Here is a 23,749-nt window from a genome sequence, read left to right on the forward strand (position 1 = left end):
GTGTGGAGAAGGGGAGGCCATGGCTCTGGGCCCTAGGTGCTGTCCCGGGAATGCTAATAGTGCTCACTGGGGAAGAAAAAAGGAGGCTTGGTCACTAGTTTGAGAAATGTGTCTGCATTGTGGAAATCGGCAGCAGGTGTAAGCGTTAACGTCCTCTCATCATGACCCCTGCTTAGCTTGTTTGATCCCATTTCCCACTCCTTTGAACCTGGACCACCTCCATATACCCTTCCAAACAAAACACAACGCCCTTTAACTTACAGGGAACCCGACTGGGGAAAGGCTGAGATAGAAGAATGGAATTTTTAAAAGCCACTCGAGGACCATCGTTGGCTTTGAATGATTTGTTTCATGTTTACTTTCACTTCTCACAGGAAAATATGCATGAGTAAAATAATCACTGGCACTGCCGCCCTTGTCTGGCTCGTCTCATCTTTGCCCGCTACTATCCATAGCAACGCATATATTTACTTGATGAAGTCAGGTACATCTTGGGTTTTGTTTTCACTTAATAGTAAGTCCTACATATTTTCTGTATTCCCATGTGGTCTTCACAGTTATCATTTCTGATGGCTGCTCTATTTTACAGGGTAGGTATCCCATAGTTAACCCAAACCTTTTCACATTGACATTGATCCTTTCAGGATTTTTGGCAGCCTATTGCTAATATCAGACAGTGCCAAGTTGAATGTCTCAGGTTGTGTCTCCTTTGCTTCTCTTGAGTTGGCCCTGTCATAGATTCCAGAACAGAGATAAATTACTGGGTCAGAAGGAATAATTATCTCGATGGCCAGCTCCCTGGGATGCCTCGGGCTTCCAGAACTGCTGGGCCTGTTTACAAGCAGCGGTTTCTTCCTGGAGGAATGCGGCAGGCGCAGCCCCTGGGGGAAGCTCCGTGCCTCCTCTCGTTATCTTTCCTGGTATTTTGAGGACGTTGTGCCGTCTTTCCTGGCAGGATGAAGGTGGTGAGGAGAACCAGCTGTAGGGGCTGCAGTTAGGACTCAGGACTCAGGGACCAGAGCAGTGGTACTTTTTTCATCTGTTTGGTCTAATGGCTTTTAGAACAAAGGATTTCTCTGCTTAGTAATAATAATAATAATAATAAATTGCAAGCCACTGGTCTAAACTATCCTCTCGCTATTGGACAGTGCTTTCCAGATTTTTTTCTGTGATAATGTGTTACACAGTAATGAACATCTTTGTACATGTAGTGTGTGTGTGTGTGTGAGAGAGAGAGAGAAAGAGAGAAAACATGTCATTATTTCTTTTGAAAGAAATTCCTAGGACAGAGAGCACTCGAAAGTGTCTGGCATCTGAATGGTGCTTATGATATAGCTCTATGTATGGCTCACCAAGACAGTCACGATGATGTACAATGTCACCAGTGTGTAAGAACAACCTTTTGGACCACAGCTTTTCTAGCATCGTTTTGTCATTAAAAGGGGGAGAGGTAGCCAATGTCCTACAACTTCAGTGACTAGACTGATGGTGCAGTTCTGAACACGTTGGTGAGCTTACCAAGTAGATCAGTCCTGTGCCAGGAGCCTTCTGTGAGGCTGTAACTGTGGGTGAAACTTTTGACAATGCTCAGAAGCCCAGAGCTGAAAACTTCTGGAAGGTGGAGTTAGAAGCAGATCATTTGCTGTTTGATGGCAGTGTTGAGCTGTTGTTTACAGTCAGTAGAAAACCTTCTCTGAATCGGCAGCGATAACAAGAAACTCTAATGAATTCCCAAGGAATGTCTGAATCATTTCCTTCTCTTGGTGATTTCTCAAGGCTTCTGTAGAGCAGACTCATCAATCCTAGCGCAGACTAACGACACCCTGATGCCAGGCCTAGTTCATGCTAAGTACACAAACTAGGCATATTTCTGTTCTTGCCTTAAATGCCCCCTGTAATGAAGAACCATGATGCTGATAGGACTGTGAGGACAGGTAAGTTATCTGGTGAATCATTCCTTTTACGAGAAACGAAGGGGAGAAAGCTGATTGGTTTAATTGCCTAGATACCAGGCACTTTCTCAAACTATAATAAAAAAAATCAGCCATTCCTAGGCATCTGCTACAGACTAGGAGCTTTGCCTACATTATCTCTGGGAATTCTTACAACCTGTATTTCTGCACAGGCACAGCTATCCCCATTTGTGAAGATGAGCAGATTGAGGCTCAGCTCCCTTAAGTGGCCTTGTAGGCAGTAAATAAATGGTAGCATTGTCACATCAGAACTCAAGCTCCAGTCTGCACCCCATTACATCATAGTCTTTTTCTCCTCACATCTACTGAGAAAACTACAACCCAGTAGTTGCCCAGCTTTCTCTAGTATAAATGGCTTAGCATCCAGCACATTGCTCAGTAGATATAGAAGCCAACTGGGTCATGAACGTTCCCTCCCAGCCATTCCCCAAGGGGCACTGCTGACACTGACCATACATGACACAAGAGAGCAGCTAAGCCCTTTAGATATCTTTTGTGCTCTTCTCCAGGGATCTTAAAGCCCTGAACAAAGGAAGGGATCCAGTGTTCCTGACTCACTGTCCATTGATAGTTGGCCTGCTTTGGGTAGAGCCTTAGGACAAAGGTAGCTGTGATAACCCGAAGGGTTCACAGTCAAGTGGGATGGGAGGGAGGGTGCAAAGCAGACATGCCCGTGGTTATTAAAATAGAGTGAACAAAAAACATGGAGGTGGAGGAGAGCTGATCTGAACTCAGAATTCAGCCACTGTCAGAGTCTCTCTGGGAACCTTGGATTAGAACAGGGAGGCATGACATTGGAAATCCAGCAATAGCATGACCTAAGAGGCAGCTGCTTGGACCTGGCCAAGAATGAGGGGGCCCAGGGTGAGGCCTGTGATGACCAAGGGTGTCTGTCCCCTGATCCTCAGGGATGAGATAAAAGGGGAAATGGATGTGGTATAGCTACATTTTGATATCTGCTTGTATCTGCCTAGAACCTAGAAGAAGATTCTCTAATTTTTAAAATCATCTTTTATTTCAGCTGTTCATGCCAAGAGCCTGGTAGCCATCCTGCATCTGCTGGTTGCTCTGTCCCAGTATTTCAGGGCACCAATCCGACTCCCAGACCATGTTTCCATCCAAGTGGTTGTGGTCCAGGTAAGACAGATGCTACTACAAACATCTGGCCCCTAAAGAGGTGTGGAGGCTGAGTTCCTAAGAGAGCTGAGGCACATGGCGTAGCTTGTTAGGCGTAGCTTGTTAGGAGAGCTGAATGAATCCTGAGTGTCCTTGGGTGTGCTTATACATTGGCATGTGACTGTGCTTTCGGATGCATGTGTGCAAAGGATGGAAGTGTGTGTACTTGTATATGGGAATCTGTGTGTGCATGTATCTGGGGTTTACATGTTTTTGTCATGAGGGTTTATGTGTGTTTTTGGGAGGGTGTCTATGTAATGCATATCTGAGTGTGTGTGGTGTGTATGAGACATGCCTAGAAGGATCAGGAGGAAAGATGTATCTGTCTGTGTGTCTGTGTGTGTGTGTGCATGCACACACTCCCTGCAAACCATAGGGAATCATCATCTTTTGGGTAAACAGCACTGCACAGGTATTGGGAAGAGGCAGATGTGAGGGTGTGCACATGTACATTTGTGTGTTGGAGAGACCGGACTGGCCGTGCCTGTATTGAGGACACTGCCACTCCTCACCCGCCCAGAGAAGCACAGCTGGGATCTCAAGTCATCTTTTCCAGATCGTTGGATGGAATTTCCATTCACATGGCTGTTGTAATTTCCACAGTGAGGGTGTGCACTCTCCCTGTGACTATCTCATTCTACCCCTAACCCCATTAGATACTCAAATTCAATTATATTTTCCAACTTTATGCCATTTAGCAAAAGGTCATTTTGTTTGCTTGTCTCTGTTCTTTTCCAAATAAGCATGCTGCGAGGGAGGACTCCCCTTATAAGCAGCTCCCTGAGTATCCAGGGTTCTGCAATAGAGAATGTGGCAGCTCTGCTGCCCCTTGGTAAGGAAGAGCCTTGAGGGCGGGTAAACTTTGTCTCCCCAGGCCAGGCCAGCTTCCAAGACAAAAGGTCTTTGAGCTGAGCTTTCAGGGATCAGATGTTAATGGAAGAGGGCTTGGGAGTGCTCACTTGTGCCCTAAGGAAAAAGTATTTCTTTTACACCTCCTGGCTACTGAACTTACTAAACATCAAGGGTGCGTAATAGGAATATAACACCTTGGCCCTGCCTGCCAAGAGAGAAGCAGCGGAGAGGGCTATCAGAAGCCTGTAGTCAATGCGAATGTGTGTGGTTCAGACACTAAGTGCAGTGGGCTGAAAGGGACTAATTGGCCTCATTTATTGAGCACTCAGCTGTGTCAAGCTTGGTGCTAAGCATTTTCTGTCTGCTGTGGAGATGTGGCCAGCCCAGCGCTTCCTGGTACAAGCATCTTCCTAGTGAATCCAGGCCATCTCTATTGTGTTATTTTTACCAATCAATAATGTGTGAATCCATTTCATTATATATTTTTTAAAACGATGATTCAAGATCCAAACAGGAGAAGGGGGCTTCTATTTTGAAACAGTGGTCACTGCAAGCCCATGCCTCATGCCTTATTTTGAGCTCAATTATGGGCCATCTGAAGGCCGTTGTTGGTTTAATTTCTCTGATAGGCAATCTTGTTAGCATGAGGGAGAAAAGAGGACACGTTACATAAAATGACATCAATGCATGTCAGGTTTTATGGGGTGTTTCGCTTTATCAAGTTAAGCAGGCTCAGAAGCAGGACTCAGAATGGGCTGTGAGTCACTGAACTACAGAGAGCTCTTTAGGGAACAAATAATGGATAGGGGTGAATCAGGATGCTGTGCGAGGGGTTATTCAACCCAGATTTCTTTTCCACCGTGTATAAAAGCATTTAATTCTGCATGAGGTTGGGATGAGATTTTAAGTCTGTGAATGGGCTCAAAAGACAAGAACACAGATTCCATCAGCCCCAGGTGAAAACTTTACATGGGTTAAAGCTGAATTTGGAAAAGTTATGATTTATCCTCACTGGATCACCTTTGAGTGATTTTTTTTTAAACTTCCTTTTTTGCTTTGATAGTCCATTCTTCTTAATCTAACTCAGATATACTCTTGGCCTCTACCTTTCCTTCTGTCAAAGTATTTTGCAAGGACACTAGAATTCTGTGGCTATTGAGAATGTGAAGAGAAGGTTCTGGAAGTTCTGGCAGGAGGGTCAAGAAGGCAGGTTTCAACTGAGACACCAGAGCTTGGAGGGTCCTTCTGGACACTGACCTCAGCCTTCATGGGAGATGAATTTGCTCTGAAAACTGACTTCTGTGCCCAGACCATCCTCCAAGTGCAACTGACTATGAAGGAGCCTGATACAGTGAATCTCCCTCCTCATGTCCATCAGAAGATCCTCCTGAATCCTAACACTCCGTCATTAGCTCCCATGCCCATGTAACAAGGGTTTAATTCTAAACCATCGCTCAACTGACTCCCCATTGACTCATGACCCCTCCCTCTAAACCACCCCCTGAACACATTGTGCTCTGGCTCTGCGTTTTTGCTCAGGCCATTCCTTCCACTGGAATGGCTTCTCCTCTGTGTCCAGCCAAATCCTATGTGTCCTTTAAGTTCCAGCTCAAGGATCGCTCCCCTTGGAAGGTTTCCCTGACCATCCCAGCTGAATGTGCCTGCTCTTGTCCCGCATTCAGCACTTTCCCTCTGCATAGCGTGACCACATAATTCATTATCTGCGACCCTTGAGAGCAAAAGGGATCCTACTAACTGAGCTGAGTCATCAGGCAAAAACCCTGTTTTGGGGAACCCATTCTCACATACCTGTTTCATCTATGCCATTTTACTCTAAGTTCCTCAAGGCCAGGAACTATGTCAAACATCCCATAGTATTTGCTCCAAGTTCAACACGGGCTTGTACGTAGAAGATACTAATGAGGGAGTTGTACGTAGAAGGCGCTGATTAGTGAAATAAAGGAGGATGATGAAGTGATGGGAGAGGGTAGAATAGATGCCAGATGGATGGATGCATGGCTGGCTGGATGGCTGGATGGGCCAGCCTCCAGAGTACTTAACCTTTTCTCAGAGAGTAAGCTAGTTACCTAAGGACTGCACTACTTATTTAAAAGCTCCCATATTTATCCATTAAAAAGAAAAACAAACCCTCCCTCTATTTGAATTCTCCAAGTTGGCCTCGGTTCCCCCACCCCAGCCCCTCATCTAAATGTGTTTCTCAGCTTCCCTCCGTGGCCCCAGCTGGAGGGCAGACACACCCTGGGCTTCACTTCCATTTGGTTTACTGTGGATTACTCCAGGAGGCAAACAGTTTGCTTCCAGCAGAATGTCTTCCAATAAAGAAAGAAAAGATTCACCATCCAAGAAACTGCCTACTTGTTTGGACTAAACACGAATTGCACTTAAGTACGAATGGGATGGTCCAGGCCCGGGAAGTCAGGGGCCTCGGTTCACTTCTGGAGGTTTCTCAACTCCGGACTCATTTCTTAAACAGCAGTAACTTTCTCAGTATCAGGAATGCTAATCAGTTTTTTAATATTTTTCTAAAGCATATTTTTCTCTCCTCCTCCCAACCCTTCCCCCCCACCCCCGTTTCAGAAACGAGAAGGAATCCTCCAGTCTCGGCAAATCCAAGAGGAAATAACTGGTAACACAGAGTATGTCAACACCATTGTTGCCAGCGATTCTGTAATGGAACACAGATGTTTCTCCGAAATTCGTCCATTTGCTGATATTTAGTTTTCATTTATTGGGATTGCAAGAGGGATTAGACTTCAGCCAATGATTATAGCTTAGCCTTTTCCTTGCATTCAAAACATGCCTCTCAATGCTTAAGGTACAAACTTGGGTGGGGAAGTGGGGAGAGAGAATTAGCAGTGATTGAAAAATTCTAATTTTGTGGCACTCCAGGAAAAAAGCGGGCCCCAAAAAGCCAACCAGCATGAAATCGTCATGCCATAAACATGGGGTTGAATTTAAATTGTTAACCTTCAAAAGGACGTTTTTCTTTTCTGAATCTGATTTATTTGGTCATGTGCCATGACCCAGAAACGCTACCTTAGAGTGGTGTTTTTTGTTGTTTTCACTTAGGTTAAGAAATTCAAATATCAAAACATGTAAGGGGTTTGCCATGGGGAGGACAGGTTTGGGTCTTAAGTAGAAAGAGCAGGACTGCGTGTGTGGGTTTGAGATCCCTGGGCAGGCCTGCGCCCTGGCCACACGCAAAGCCAGGCAAAGTTTGTTTTAAGCACCTCCTGTTCCAACTTTCCTCTGTCCTTCCTCAAACAAGAAGAGCAAAGTAAAAAGAGCAGGCACCTCTAAGCCAGCCTAACTTGAGTTCAAATCCACACTCTGCCACTTTACTTACCTGTGTGCCCTTATCCTCTCTGACCTCAGTTTCTTGATCTCGGAAGTGGGGAGCATTTTGCTTGCCAGAGAGGTTGTGAGGATTGAACATGGTAACAGCCCTGGCCCCCTTCCCCTTTCCCTTCATTGCTGACTTTTCTGGCTTTTCCCCATTACAGCTGACTCATACCATCCAAGCCTTGCCCAATCTCTAGGAAACTCACTTCTCCTCCCCAGTCATGGCTGATGGGGGTCCAGAGTGGTGCCTTTGTGGACCACACTATGCATGTGCCTTAAAAGGGGGCCGGGAGTGTGGGAATTTCAGGTCCAGGGTAGGGCAGAGATGTGAGGTGGCCCTTCCCCACATACCCAGTTGATGGCCTGCCTCCATGTCACTCCTGGGCCCAGTTGCGGCAGTTGAAGGGTTAGCTGATGTAACAGGCACCCTGATTCTTGGCCTTGGTTCTGCGAAGGGCAGGCTGAAAGCCACCCTGGCTCAGACCTGCTGGGAGAGCAGCAGAATTCCTCACTGTCCCGCCCCCACCTCCCCTAACCTTCGCTGGGCTTGTCCTCACCTGCTATTTCACCTTTTGTGAAAGAGGAAGCTGTATCTCGGAGGAGCCTGTGAGACGCTCCCAAATCAGGGAACGTGAAGTTTCAGTTCTCAGAGCAATCTCTCAGCTGCCCTGTGCTTACTATGGTCTCTCTGCCTTCTTACCACACAGACATACACACAGATGCAAACTCCTAAGAATGGCAACACACTCCAGTTTATGAAGCACTTTGTATCTATTGGTGCTCATAATATACACATGAAGCAATGATTACACCTCCTGAAACCCCACAGCCCAAAGCTGTAGAAGAGATTATCACTGGTCCATCCAACAGTTAACTCCAAGTTCATTATTCTTTCCAGTGCATTACCTACAAATCATCATTTAATGGGTGATAGATGCACAATTGAAATAAACTAACGAGAACCAAAAATGTATTGAGAAAAAAATGTATTGAGCATTTACTGTATACCAGGAATTATGCTAAAATCTTTCTCCATACTAAATTATTTAATGCTCACAACATGCTAGTGTGGGTGTAACATTATCCTCATTTTAGAGATGAGACCTAGTGCCCAGAGAGGTTAGGCAGCTTGCTCAAGGTCACACAGCAAGCAAATGGTTCCATGGGATTTACAAGTAGTAGTCTGTCTTTAATGCTTGTGTTCTTAGTACTTTGCTGCTTCACTGCTAAAAGTTCCAGTTCCTGCCCTCTTTGAGAAAAACCTACCCTGGATCAAGGCGGGGTGCAGCTCGATGGGTATCACAGGATGTATAGGAGAGAGAAGAACTTGACCTACCCAAGCTAATGCCCACAGCATCCTGGACAGTGAAATGCCTAAGTGCAGAATACCAAGAGAGTTTGGGGGCTTTTCAATCAAGGGCGAGGAGAGAAGATTCACACTGTTTTCTTTTCCTACAGGGCTCTTTCGGGAAGGCATGGTGAGTTGCGTGAGATTGTGCTATGTGCTGGCGGCTGCCTCGGGGGCCTAGTTAACCCTGCAGCAGCTGGGAAGAACAGGCGCTCAGCTTGCTTCATGCCTGTGTGTGCTCCAGCCTGGTGGCAGAGCCGCTTGGGAGGGCAGGGCAGCTTACTGGTGGGAAGAGGAAAACTGACCCCAGCTGCATAGGCCTTTTGCAAGTAACCAGACTGTTGACATTGCTGGGCTTCTGGATGGGTCCTGGGCATTTGCAGGCAGTCTCGATCTAAGTGTGGTGTGAGAGTAAAAGAAGATATATTTACCCACTCAGACTGTCCCCTCTCCCCACTCTGCCGAGCAGTTCTAGAAGCAGCTCTTTCTCTTTCCTTGTCACAGCTTCCCATTTTCTAGAACTTTGGGTTTGTTTGTAAAGTCTGTGAGTGTCAGAGAGCACAATCCCCTTCCTGGAAGTCTCAGATTTGCCCATCAGTGCAAGAGTAGGGAAAGAGACCCCAGTACCACAGACCTTCCCTGCCCCAGGCTCCTTTGGAGACTCTTCTCATTCCCTGCCTCGGATCCCCTCCATTACTTCACCTCCCAGTTCTGAGAACCTGCAGGGGGCGTGGTTTTGCTGTTCTCTAGGATCCTGTATTTACTGTATTTATTATGATTCCAATAATGCTAAAACAGCTCAGCTCAGTAGACACATCAGGGTCTTTAGCACATGCACATACATTCTCATCTTTCATCTCATGACACACCTGAGGGGTTCATTTCTCAGATGGCATTTTACAGAAAAGGAAACTGAGGCACAAAGCATTGAAGTGACTAGATCACTCAAGAGGAGGAGCTCACATCCTATCCAGTGCTCTGTGGTTCCCAGCCTACTAATTTTCACGCTCTAGCAGGATGGTTGTCTGGGTGTCCTGATTTTGATCATTAGGGGGTGAATTGATTTGATATTTGGATAACATTCTACCTCCAAAAAGCTTCAGAAACACTTTAGAACCATTACTAAATCATAATATAATGAACACGAAGACTGAAGAGGAAATGACCGGTCCCAAGTCAAAGTGCTTGGCAGAGCTCCCTCAATCCCAGCCCAAAAGAGAGTTGACAGAGAGGGTAGACACACACACAGACAGCCCCTAAGGTAAGAATAACCCAGATCTTTGCCCTGAACCCAGCTTCCAGAGTTCCCAGTGCAGCTTCATACCCCAAAGAGTTTCCATCTTAGCCGACCTTGTGGCCAGGACGGGCGGTGGGCTCCCCACCAGGAGTCAGCTCTCTGCTTCACTTGACATTTTCCTCTTCCCCAGAACGTGATGCCTTCGACACCTTGTTCGACCATGCACCAGATAAGCTCAACGTGGTGAAAAAGGTGGGGCAGTGGTGCCTGGAGGGAAGGAGGGGGGATAGTATAGCAAACCATTTTAGGAAAACCCATCCCTGCAGCTTGCAAGCTTCCTGAAACTGGTTTCATCACCAGATCTCTGCAGACACAGGCTTTCCTGCTTGATGCCCATTTTACCTGTGTTCTTCTCACTAGATACCCCACCCAGTCCCTTTCTTCTCCCACCCAGAGGATTACCATCTCTCAGGGGGTTCTGAGACATGAGCACCCTGTCTTCCAGCCTTAACCCCCAACCATCCCTACCTCCGGACACAGACCTCCCTCTGTCTCCCTGCGCCCAGGCACCTGCACCTGGGAAGGAGCTGGAAGGCGGGACCCAGTGGGGTCATTTCTTCTCTGGCCCCCTTCCTAATTTTCCTTCAGCCACCTCGCCCTGGGGTCAGAAACTCCACCTCTCACTCTACCCTCTCAGGACCCCCAGCTCTTTCACAGTTTGAGTCACATAGTGTACGGGACCGCAAATCCTTGGGGGCCATCCTTTCCTGTGACTCCAGGGTTTGCAGAAGAGCCTCCCAGGCTGCTCGCTCATCCTCACAGCCTGGCACAGTGGTCCCAGGCCCAGTGCTCTCGTCTGGGCCTCATCCTGTGTGGTCACCCTGGTCCTTGTCCTCATAGTGGAGTCACAGATGTAGCCTTGAGGGTCTGGCACTGGTGAGTCTCCATCTCAGTGCCTGGCCTTTGCTTCTTTTTTTTAGACTCTCATCACTTTCGTGAATAAGCACCTGAATAAACTGAACCTGGAGGTCACAGAACTGGAAACCCAGGTGGGTGACAGCCTCAAGTGGAGGGTGGGGGCCAGGCCTGCTCGACAGCCACCCCACGCCAAGTGCTCCATCTCTGCACTGCCAGGAGGGCTTTCCATACTGACCCTGAAGCTCTTTCAGGAGGAAGGGTATTCTAGTCCACTCAGAGGGCTGAATTGCTTGGAATTAAACTGAATTTACTTTGAAAATTTGCAAGAATATTATCATGAATATCTACATATTCTTCACCTACATATGCCAGTTGTTAACATTTGGCTGTATTTGGGGTTTTTTCTCTCTCTCCACCCTAAGTACTTCAGCATACATCTCTAAATAACAAGTATATTCTCTTAGATAACCACATCCAATGATCAAATTCTGGTCATTTTAACATCGATATAATACATTATTTAGGTTAAACAATTGTTGGTATTTGACTACTTTTGATAATGCCACATGGTTCAAAGAAACACTCTGTATTCTAATTTTCCCAGTCCCCCTAAAATTCTCACATGCTATATTTAGTTGTCATGTCTCTTTAGTGTCTTATAGAACAAATCCTCAGCCTTTCTTTGCATGGCATCATTTCTAAAGAGTGCAGTCCATTGGGTTCATGGAATGTCTCAAATTCCCACCCCCTCACAATTTGATTCAGGTTATGGATTTTCAGTAACACCACCACCGAAGTAATGCTGTCTTGTGCTCAGGCACTTTTGTCCAGTAGCCCATTACTGGTGACAGTAACTTTGATCCCTGGGGTAAGTTGGTGTCCACCAGACCTCCCTACTGTAAAACTCCTCTCCCTCCTTTATAAGTATTAACTAATCTTTAGTAGGAGATACTTTAAGGCTATAATTTATCCTATTTCCCAACCTCCTTTCATTTGTGATGAATTTCTAAAGTGAGGTTTTCTTTTGAGCATGTGGACATCTGTTGTTTTTAAAAGCAATTCCCCGGTCTGTGCCTAAGCACTGTCTGAGTGTGTCTGGACTCTGTGGAGCGAGTACATACTCTTTGGGGAGTTAGGAAACACTCTGGAAAAGTGATATTTCCTCGAGTGAGCTAAAATGAGTTCTGGAACTTCCGCTCAGTTTGCACAGACAGGGAGCTATGAAAGGGAGTCCCTGCCGAGCATGTTGGGTGTCTGTCTGTGGGTTTTACCATCGAGTCCTCAGCAAGAGCAGTTGGGGGTGGAGCTGTCTATGTCAGTGGCACTCAGAGCTGTGAATAACCCCGACCCTAACCCAAGGTCTTCCCTGAGTTGAGAGATTGGATATTTTTATTCTCGGCCCATTCCAGCCACAGCCAGAATGAGGCCCGGTTAACTGCTTTCATGGGAGAGCCTTGATTTTGGCAGGATGCTAGGTTTTGCTCTAGCATTGCCTCCCCCCACCCCCACTCGTGGCCTAGGATGAGTCATGCTCAGGCCCTACCCACCTGATGGATGGAAGCTGGGAGGAAGCTGCTCCTAGGTCAAGTTCATGCTCAGGGCTGTATGCCCATAACAAAGGCTGAGCCACAGGCCCACCAGCCAGTCACCCCGTAGAGCTCAGATTCTGGGCTCAGCCACATTTCAGGCAATTCAGTCTACTTTTTTTTAGAAGTTTCCTAAGATGATTCCAAGAACTCTGGCCTCTTGTGAACGCTAGCAACTGCTGTTTATGCCCACAAACAGTTGGTGGCCCCTCTTCCTGTGAAAGGTTTTAGAATCCCAGATATTCCTCCAACCTCCCTATCTTTGCTCAGGCTTCCTCCATACCTGGAACACCTACTCCTTCCAAATGTCCCTCATCCCACAGGCCTCCACTCTACAAATCTTGCCCCAAGTGCCCAGCCCCCCCCCCTTGCCCTTCCTTGAGCAAAAGACCTGAATCCCTCTGCTTAACCTAGGAATTGCCCCTTGGACCAGGTTCCCAGCCTGTCCAGCCTCTCCTGTCTCTGATGGGAAGGATGGGGCTCTAAGCCTATTGTCATGGCCTTCAGCACATGGTTGTACTTGGTCAATAAGAGCCAGTAAGTTGTGTCCTGATTCCTTTTTGTTTTCCTAGGTAGCAATAGCAATACAGTACGTCTTCACTTGAGGTCAACAGGTTCTTAGAAACTGTGACTATAAGCAAAACGATGTATAAGTAAACCAATTTTCCCATGGGCTGGTTGACATAACAAAGAGTTACATTCCTACAGCATATTTCTGGTCACAGAAATATCACTGAACTTCTACCTAAAGACCCCTCCCCCCAAACTCTTCTAATATTAAACAATGAAATAAATGTGAGCTATACATCCATTTCAGCAACATAATAAAAACGAGTAAGAGAATTCTTTTCCAACCTGCTTATTCCAGGTCAGGGTCGAAGGTGTCCAGAGCCTATCCCTGCAGCTTGGGTCACAAAGCAGGACCCAGCCCTGGACAGGAAGCCCTTCCATCGCAGGGCCACCCACGCTCATTCGTACTCAGACAATGTCGACACGCCAGTTCACCCAACGTGCCCATCTTTAGGATGTGTTTCCAAAGAACCTGGAAAAAACTATGCACACATGGGGAGAACATGCCAGCCCCACACAGACAGTGGCCACACTGCCAGTCCATTTTGTTTTTCTCATTAACATTATAATATAATGATGTTATTCAAGGACCTGCTACAGTTAATATTTATTTATTAAGTGTTGCCTACACATCAAGCAGTGTTCCAGGTACCTTACAAATATCAACTGGTTTAGTCCTCATGATAACCCTGTTAAGTAGATACTATACTATGGTCATCCCCATTTTCCCGATGAGAAAAGTAAGTCACAGACAAGTTATGTAACTTGCTCAGATCACACAGCCAGTAAGTAGTAGAGTTGAAGGCCTAGCTCCAGAGCCCAGCTTCGTAACAGCTGCCCTATGTGCCCCTCAGGCGATGATACAGTGAGATGGGAGAAAGGAGAATGTCTAGGCCTGTATGACACGAGGTCTTTGTTCACAAAGCAAGTCACCCTAGTAGCCTCATGCCATTGGCCTTGGACATCCCCTTGCCCTTGCCCTTGCCCTTCTACCTTCTGCCCCAGCCTAGCTAATTCCTGCTCATCCCTCAGGTCTTCATTCAGGCAGCGCCTCCTCCAGAAGCCTTCCCTGTTGCCTTTAGTGGGCAAGAGTGACCAATGTGCTTCCCTCCATCAGAGCAGCTACTGCATTTTCTCCACATCAGTCTCCCCACTGGCCTATGAGCTCCTCCAGGGCAGGGGCCACACCTGGCTCATGTCTGTGGTCCATGTGCCAGATCAGGAACTTGGTTGATGCTCAATAAATGCTGGATCCACTGAGATCAGGACCATGGGCGGTGGCTCTAGTGCTGCACCAGACAGACATGTTAACACAGAAGCTGACGAGCCCTCTGGATGGGGTTTGGCTGGGGGGCTCAAGGGCCCAGTGCCTTCACCTGGCTCTCTCCCTCTAGTTTGCAGATGGGGTGTACCTGGTGCTACTCATGGGGCTCCTGGAGGGCTACTTTGTACCCCTGCACAGTTTCTTCCTGACCCCAGACAGCTTTGAACAGAAGGTAAGGGGAGGTCATGTGGAGGGAGGCCCCAACCCCCGTTCCCTGACTCATCTGCCCACACCTAGGCTGGGACCGTCTGGGAAAAAGGCAGCGACTTCCTGCCTACCCAGGGTCTTCAGTGGTTGGACGGGGGCCCCATTCTGATGAGCACTGAGCTGGAAAGGAGCTGCCTGAAGACCACAGAACATCCGAAACAGCTTTCTCTCCACCCCAACCCCCCAGCACAACCTGGCCTTGGTCCGCTAGTCATATGACCCAGCCAGGTACCTCAGACCAGTCTCATCTTTCCCCAGAAGTGACGGGGCAAGTTGGTCAGACCTGAGAAGTCACACTCAGCCTAGTTCTGCTGCCTGTCATAGGCCGCCACAGCCTGCACGCTGGACAAGGCGCATTTGGTCCAAGGCAGAAACCCTTCTCTGCTTGTTGCATACATCTTGCGGAGAGCACTAATGTCCCTGAGTTGAAAATCCTGGTAGCTGACACAGGAACACAGTGGGACTGAAAGGATTTTGAGCTTCTCCAGGAGTGCTTTTCAACAGCAGGCTGGAAAGGGCCAGCTCAACTCCGCGTGGCCTGCCCATTTGGTAGCCTTGTTTCTCCTTCAAACTAGGGCGTTTTAGCTCAGCCTCTGTCCTTCTGGCTACAGTGCTGGCTCCGTCACTCTCTGGGAGCAGGTCCTGGGATCCACAGGGTCCGGGAATGAGTGTGTAGCAACGTATGCAGCCCATTTCTCTTTCCAGGTCTTAAACGTCTCCTTTGCCTTTGAGCTCATGCAAGATGGAGGGTTGGAAAAGCCAAAACCGCGGCCAGAAGGTACTTTGCTCTTCCCCTAGGTTTGTGACAATATAGTGAGACCCCGTCCTGTACAGGAGTCTTCGGGGCAAGGACAGGGCTCGTGTTTGATAGCAGAGAGAAGAGTTTCTTTTCTGAAGTCTGCCGTTTGCAGGGGGAGGTGTGACAGGGCATAGCTGCCCAGTCCTGAAAATCCTTTATGAGCTGCTAATCACACATCTATGGAAGTAAAAATCTGAAATCTCATGCATAGGATCAGAGGAATAAGGACCCAAGCAGACATGGTGCAGAGCAGAGGTGCTGCTGCGGAAACTGCCCTGTGCCCAGTTTCCAGGTTCTTCTGTCCTTGGACAGGGTTCTGACCTGCCAAACTGCTGCATCCCAGGCCAGGCAGGGAGGTTGCAGGAGCCACTGCTGGCAGCTCTGCTCTGAGCATAATTGCCTTTCCTGTCCTATGCCCATTCCAAACTGCTCAAGGATGATTTGTTGGGTTTGGATTGAAAATGTAAGACTTTAAAAAAAGGCACAAATAACAAAATGCTCCACTGACCCTCCTGTGCTGGCGCTTGGAGCTGTGTGTGCATTTGTGCATGTAGGAGGCATGTGTCTTCAGTAGCCTTCTTGGTACGGATGTTTATTTTCTGAAACTTACCGACTGAAGTATTCCATTTTAGCAGCTCTAGTGTTTCAATGCTGTGTTGCAGATAATTTTGTGTTTGTGTCAGTTTGGAGCATTAAGAATGCCATGTGTGGGCCCTTTTGCTTGCACTTTCCTGGGTGTTTAAAGGCAAGTGGACAAGTAGGGATTGTGTGCTTTCACTCCCTGTTGCTCCTCTGCTCTGAATCCTTCCACCCAAATTGCCACATGAGGGGCTCCTTCACTCACTGTCCAGTGGGCCTGAGGCCCCATGCCAAGAGGGGTTGGTCATCCCTAACCTCAAGGCACTTGTAGCCATCCAGGGGAGAGAAAAGATGTACCCAGTCACCAGAACAAAAGGATGGCAGTGATAACTGCCATGAAAGAGGTACAACTAAGAGGTTGTAAGAATTGAGGAGGTGATGTTCGCTTCTCTCTGGAGTGGGGGATGGTTTAATAGACATGGTGATAGTTGGGCTAAACCAAGGATCAGGTAGGATTTGTGTTTGGAGATTAGGATAGAGCTGTAGGTACAAGTACAAGCAGAGGCTGACATTGACCTGCACTGGTTCCCCTCCTAAGGAGCTCCAGAACCAACACAACTGGTGGGTGGCTTCAGACCACACCAGAGCACCACCCAACCCAGCTCAACAAACAACACACCGAAGACCAGGCTTGGCTGCATCAGAGTCCTAAAGTGACTCTGGTTTCACGCCTCATCCCAGACCTTGGTGCTATCAGCTCTAGCCAACAAAAGCCACCCTTATTCTCATTTATTGTCACCTTGTTTTAAGTGTCTAGTCACTGCTAGAGGAGGAACTCTACCAAGGTTTGTATCCCTCTAGGGTTTCTTTTCCTGGCAAGGCCACTAGCATCCTAATGCCATTAGGAATGGACCCTGAGTGTCCTGTGGCCAGATGGTGAGCACTCTATCCCTGGGTAGGAGAGAGACAGTGGAAGAGAGTGGTCAGCATTTCTGCTTCTGTTTTCTCAAGCTTCTTCATATGAAACTTCCTAGCTACAAATTGGAAGTACTCCTTTTGATACTTCAGTTTTCAAGCATTTATTTCCCTCAGGACAGACAGTTTCCCAGTGACAATTAACCTGTAGAGATATCTCAGCCTATCGATGATATTTCTCATACAATTATTGAACTGCTTAATATGAAACTTCCTGACCAATGTGAATGGAAAAACACATCTGTTTTATTTGTTGTTACACTGGGCATCATGCCCATGCTGAAAATTTCCAGTGCGTAAAGGAGAACTGAAACGGTGTTTGGTGAAATTGTACTTCATAGAGAGGCATGCCCGGCACTCCCTCGGGTTTCTGTGCTTCTCCTTGGAAAGGGAGATTGAGCAGTAAATGCCACAGACTTTATTAAACGTGCCAATGTGGGTAATTCTTTGAGGGTGTTTCAAAATCAAATGGGCTGTGGTGGAGGCATTTTTCATGGCAAAATGGTTTTAAGGTCAGGAAAACACATTCTCTGCCATGCTGTTTGACACTCAAAGCTCTGTTGTACCTTGAAATCCCATGGAAACTGTGGGTTTGCATCTCAGATGGCTTTTGCTAACCAAGCTGCATTACCTTCTAGTTCCCTGGAAACACAACCATCCCCAGAGGCTGAGCAGTCCAGCTACAGTGGGTAGAATGGATTGGAGAGGACAAGAGGAGCCCAGTCAGGAGCCTGTTGTCCTGGCTCCAGTACCACCCTACTTTCCCCTTCACACTCACTCCCTTGATGAGCTCACTTTTTCTCCTCTCTGCCTTTCTAGCCGTTTCTACCTGGGGTAACTTCCTAATCTTTGACTTGAGTGCGTGGAATTTAAGAAACACAACACCAAGCCGTCAGGGGAGGGCAAGAATCAGCCCTCCGGGCACAGGAGTGACTCAGCATGAACTGGGCTCAGCTACTGGGCAGGGCCCCAGGTGGAGGCTCAGATATAAGCATGAACCAACATGGGAGCAGAAAGGAAAGCTCGGTACTAGTTCTCTGGTAGTAGTTCTCTCGGGTAGTCCCTGGGAGCCCCTGGTGTACCAACAGAACTTGGAGCAGAGTACAAGCCCAGCTGAGGTGGAAGAGGGTCAGTCTGAACTGGGATAAGGCCCAGAGGAGGCATACAGGAGGGGGTTTAGGGGTGGGGAGGAACCCTAAGGAAATTCCCCAGCCCCGGGCCCTTGGCATGTAGCCTTGTGGGTGCTCATCATTGCAGGGCCTGGGTGCACCTGGCTGTGACAACCACATGGGCAAGGGTCCCAAGGCTAAGGCGTGGGAGCCACAGCCCAGCCTGACAGCCACTGGCCTCTGTTCTGCCTGGTCTTGGAGGATCCCTGTCCCTAGACAAGGGCGTTGCTAGGTGCTGACATCTTCCCCAGCTTCTCTTTTCCCAGCAGCTCAGCCTGATCTCTCCCACCTTTGAATCCCAAAGTATTTATTGTTTTCTCGTATATCATTTACCTCATCTGACCTTCTGCACAGTTAGATGTTTTTTAATCATTTTTACTGTGAAAATATCACATTTACAGAAAGGTGCATAAAATATAAATGTTCAGGTTAGTGAAATATTCCCCAGCAAACTGCCGTGCATCCACCACCCAGCTCAGGGGAAAGAGTCCTCCCAGCTCCCAAGAGTTCCTGCCAATTTGCCCTTTTGGAACATTATTCTCTCCCTTTTCCCTGAAGATAACCACAGGCTTTTGTCTTTTTTATTTTATTTTATTTGCTTTTTCATACAATTTTATTACCTTAGTATACATTCCTGAACAGTAGGCAGAGTTCCTTTTCTCATTTATGTTTTCTCTACTCTGGTTGCTCAGAGGAAGGCCCTTCCAGGGAGTGAGTGCAGGACAAGAGGGAGGGGGGTGGGGGAGGAGGCAGCGGAGGGTTAGAGGAAGTGACCCCTAAATAAAAGGGACAGAGGGAGGGAGGGAATGGAGGAAACGGTTGTATAAAAGCTTGGGAACCCATGGAGGAACTCTCCTGAAAATAACTCCAACTCACAGCCTCAAACCTAGCTGCCTTGCTTTGTCCTTAATCTGAAACTGTCTGTCCCCTAAAGACACATGCTTCCTGAGCACTCTGCCAGTGGGCTTCTGTGTCCTCCAGGGACCCTCCCTTCCCGAGGGTGAGGCAACTTAGTCCTAACTCCCCACCTCTCCCCACTGTAGCCTCAGGTTCTTTCTTCCTTCCCACCCCTCATGGCTGGTTCTGTGGCAAAGGGGACCCAGGGACTGGTGAGACATAGGGGAAAGTCAGGGCCAGGGAAGCACCCCCCTCGCCTGGAGATGCTGTGTCCAGGGTGAAGGCTGCATGATCTGGGGTCTGCTTCATTTTACTGAGGGGCGATACCCCGTGCTCAGCACCGCTGCCCCTCGCTGCTCCCCTGCTCTGAGTTCTTGCTGCACACTTCAAAACCCTTCCTTCAACTCCCACTGGCCTTTGGGCATCTCATGGGGGATGCTCCTATCGCCCAGCAGGACAGGGAGTGCGTCTGGTGCACAGAATGATGTCTTGGGATGAGGGGGGCACCCACGCAGGACCATGTTGGGCACACAAAGTGGGTGGTGGATGGAAGAGGTCAACAGATGCCAACTTTGGGCCACGTGGCCCCACTGAAGCAGTCCATATTTTTTGTTTTTGATGCAGACATCGTCAACTGTGACCTGAAATCCACGCTGCGAGTGTTGTACAACCTCTTCACCAAGTACCGGAACGTGGAGTGAGGGGCAGACTGGACCGTCCTCCGAGCCACCTTAGCCTGCTTATTCCTGTCCCCTGCTCTGTGCTCTCCCACAAGTCCAGCTATAACCCAGAGATAGTGGGAACTGAATTAGGAAGGAAATGATCAGTCACTCGGTGGGCTGACCCACACCTCCCAGGCCCTGGGGTCTGACCCGGCAATGGCCTAGGAAGATTTTCACCAAGCTGGTGCTGGGTCCAGATTTCCCTCAATGTGATTTGAACCAGCTAAGACCCAAGAGACCCCCACAGAAGATGAAAATAAAGATAATAGTTACCATTTAATGGGTGTAAACTATGTGCCAGACACCACACCAAGTGCTCTGATGTGTTCAAACTCAGTAGTCCTCATGACTTCAGTTGAAGCAGGTGTTACACTCCCCTTTTACAGATGAGGAAACAGGCTCAGAGAGATAAAGTGACTTGCCAGAAATTGGCATTTGTTTTTCCTCTCTGAACAACATACATATTTATTAACAACTAACCAATTACATCACAGACTTTGCATGTCCTGTAGTTGTGTGTATGTGTGCACGTGCACCCACGAAGAAGACAGGAGCCCACTGACCTCACCACCGAGCAGGCCAGGGCAGGGCTTAGTGATTCTCACTCAAATTGGAAAATCCAATTTAACCCAATTAATAGTGCGTGTGTGGCAGGAATCATGTCCCTCAACTCCTTTGTACAAATGAAAATTACTACTCTTAATTCCTTCAGATTTGAAATAACCCCGTGCTCTGGTTTCAGGGTGACATTTGGGAGGGATTCTGTTTAAAATTAATGGAGTGACACCTTTTACAGCCTTTTTGCTTGATTGCATGTAATGGAAGTGCCCCATATTTTCCTGCAAAATAACTACTCAATTCATTATCATTAGGCAAATGTACAATATACTCCAGCGCCACAGAGAGCTCGGCCCAGGCCCACATGAGCATGGCTTGGGAAGTAGGGCTCTTTACCAGGGACCGTTGAACTTTAAAGAAAGGAACTCCTTTTTGCCCTCTAATTGATCATTTAGACCGTTTCTGGCTAAGTCTGCCCACATGCAATTACTGGCTAATTCAGGCGAGGAAAAATGTAAGTCATTCAGACCCAGGCCGAGCGGTTTCCTTGCGTGGGCTACTGGCGGGCTTGTGGGGACTTGCGTCCCCGCTCTGTGAACCCAGCTTGGAAATACAAGGCTCGAGTTGTCCCAGGCTGCCGGGCCCTGTGCGAATAGCAAAGGGGCTAAAGTGGGGGTGACTGGGAGGACAGGAAGCATGGGGAAAACACTCTCACACTTAAAAATAAGGAAATACCCTCAGATGAGGGACAGGGCTTGTGGGGCTTACAGCCTTCGTAAATTGACCAAGGCCTTGGGGTAAGTAAGAATTCTTACTGGTATATCTTCATTATAGAATCTTCCCAAATATGCCAGATGGACCCAGCCTGTGTACCCGCCTCCAGAAATCTGTGCCCATTGCACAAAGTCCTCTCCTAGTCTGAGGAATTCATTTGGATCTCTGTCTACACCACCCAGAATTAGGCCCCCCATATTGTCCAAAACATTTCCTTCCAGCTCTCTACTGTCCATCTGCAGTAGCTCAGAGCCCATAAAATTTAGAGATACTACATATTTTTTGGATATTTCGCTCTAAGAAAGAATTGTTACTCAGCACAATGAGCATTTAAGATATAAAGACAATGTAGTCTTGTTCCAATTTATGGAAAGGGACACAATTATTTTTTACAAAATTGGTGAACTGTTGTGTTTTTCCTTAGGAGACGCTAAATGCTGTAGTATTTGCTTGTTTTCTTTTAAATATCCGATAGCCAATCAAGATACGCCATTGCCTTGTCTCCCTGAGCAGTAAAAGCGGATGAAACGAGCGGTGCATACGCTTAAACATGCTTTGCTCTACGGATTTTCTTGTTTTGTCTTTTTTTTCGTATATCAAGCTGCAAATGCCCGATGTAACGAGTGCCCTTGGTAAGAGCTCTCCTTTCTGTATTTTACATATACACCGTGCGAAAACGCTTGGGAAGTTTAGTAACAGATCTAATTTGTCAGAAAATTGTGTTTCAAGAAGGAGGCCTTAGCCTCAGCCCAGAGTCCCAGGACCTGGGCCTGCGTTTCTCACCCTGCCGTCTTGTTTAGAGATTTTCCTCTAGATTCTCCTGCTCAATACATGAGCAAGGTTTTGAAGGGGGAAAAGGCATCAGAGCAATAAATAAAACGAACTTAACCTTCGTCTCTTAAAAAAAAAAAACTGAAACAAATCTAGTCTCTATAGGCTCACTTGTTTTCTAAGCTTAAATTCATTGAGATTTTTAATAGTTAAAACATAAATGGTGCAAAATTCAAGAAGCGGGCATGGGTATCTAGGGGAAAAAACTAAATTTTCCTCCCTTCTCTCCCCCAGCAGCCAATACCCCTCTTTGGAGGCTGTCGAGGGTTATTTGATCCATTTCTCACATTCACTTCCAGAGACAATCCAGCCCTAAAAAGCATCGACATACAAATAAAATTGTTGGCTTTTTAAAAACATAAATAGCATATTATTATATAGACTATCAGGCACATTGCTTTTTCTCAATGTTATCTGTTGGAGATTATTTACACTGAGTATTAAAACATTTCGCATTTTAAAAATCAGAGTCTGAGCCCTTTGTAAATCCAAAGGCCCGTCTCTGGTCTGCTTGCGCTAGGGAGTGAAAGCCTCAGCCAGAGGAGGCCGTGCTGCCTAGATGGCGATTGCAAAAGTCAGAGACAGACCTGCTGGGGTGGGGGTAGGTCTCAGGGGACATGTTCCCGAGACATGTCCATGTGCCCTGAACTGAATTTCTTTTCCTTAAGTCCTCCTCTGGATTATTACGGTGAGCGGTGTGCAGTTTGATTAAGCTTTCACTTGTACATTATTACCAGGGCTACTGATTTATAATTGACTAAGTACCCTAAAGTATTCTGCTGCAAGCCCAGCAGCCGTGCGCTGCTCCTCTATTCGGTCGGAAGGTTCCGATTTCACATGTGTAGGCAGAGTTGACATTTCCAAGATCTGGGAGAAGGACTCTTTAGCAGCACATCATCAGTGTTGCCCGAGTTGGTTGCAATTTGCAATTGCTACTCTGGGTACTTTTTAATTATGAAATACTGTTAGCTTAGCTATATCATTATCAATTTACTTTGTTGTGGGTCGCTTGGTTAAGCCTACAGAGTATACTGAAGCTTATTTGCATCAACAGTGTCCTGGGGCTGTAATTTTCCAATAACTAGACTCTAAGACATGTATACATTGTGGTTCAAATATGAATTATCCATACTCCAGGACTAGAGCAAAGGCATGCATAATCCACTCCCCCTAAATTATCACTAATTTATTTTTCCACTGGAAAATGAAACTAGACAAAGTTGGTAGGTCTGGCAGTTTTGCCCTAAGTAGGAGCTGACCAAAAGTAGTTTGAGTTCCACTGCCTTTAATGCAGCCCTACCTCAGGAACCCTACCTACATAAAACATCCTAGATATGCAAAAGGGGCATGTCCTAAAATCTTCACTGATGTTAATATTACAGGCACTCTACTCCCATAAAATTCAATTAGGTCTATTGGAAGGTTCAAAAGAGTTGCTGTGGATACAGAGAACAAGAGAACTGCATTCAGGTGCGAATGTTGGGTAGTAGGTGGACTCAACTCATCGCTAAGGGCCCTGCATCTACATGCCAGCTTCCCAACACTTGCAGATTCAGGTATCAGCAAAAGACAAGTTTGTATGTATGAATGGCTCACTGTCATAACTACAAAGGCTATATCTGCCAATACCAAATTTCTACAATTTTTCCCTCTCTTTTCCCTGAAAAATATAAACCCAGGCTAGCTCCAATTTTTTTCAGAATTTGCTCACACTCCCGCTTTACCATGGTGGTGACTGCATATGAATATGTGCACGTGTGTTCATCACGTGTGTGCACGTGATGACCGCAAGGCAACCGTGAGGGTGCTCAATGTGGGATGAGCAGCCCCTCACCAAGCCTCACAGTCTTGAGAGTTTCAAGCTTCCCAGGGAGGAAGCCACCAGTGAAGC

At 47.2% G+C, this 23,749-nt stretch overlaps 1 protein-coding gene across 1 annotated transcript in view; it reads left to right on the forward strand.

Annotated features, from left to right (window-relative positions):
* PARVA (parvin alpha) overlaps positions 1–22,322 on the forward strand; it is a 129,324-nt gene extending 107,002 nt beyond the window's left edge. The window contains exons 6-13 of the mRNA XM_087821738.1: positions 2,995–3,110; positions 6,600–6,658; positions 8,823–8,842; positions 10,140–10,201; positions 10,930–10,998; positions 14,418–14,519; positions 15,260–15,332; positions 19,598–22,322. Coding sequence (XP_087677864.1) covers positions 2,995–3,110; positions 6,600–6,658; positions 8,823–8,842; positions 10,140–10,201; positions 10,930–10,998; positions 14,418–14,519; positions 15,260–15,332; positions 19,598–19,674 — 578 coding nt within the window. The 3' untranslated portion in view covers positions 19,675–22,322. The remainder of the gene's footprint in view (positions 1–2,994; positions 3,111–6,599; positions 6,659–8,822; positions 8,843–10,139; positions 10,202–10,929; positions 10,999–14,417; positions 14,520–15,259; positions 15,333–19,597) is intronic.
* The last annotated feature ends 1,427 nt before the right edge of the window (positions 22,323–23,749 follow it).

This window comes from Miniopterus natalensis, chromosome 11 (assembly GCF_054644295.1).
Source record: "Miniopterus natalensis isolate mMinNat1 chromosome 11, mMinNat1.hap1, whole genome shotgun sequence".
In the NCBI taxonomy this organism is placed as follows: Eukaryota; Metazoa; Chordata; class Mammalia; order Chiroptera; family Miniopteridae; genus Miniopterus; species Miniopterus natalensis.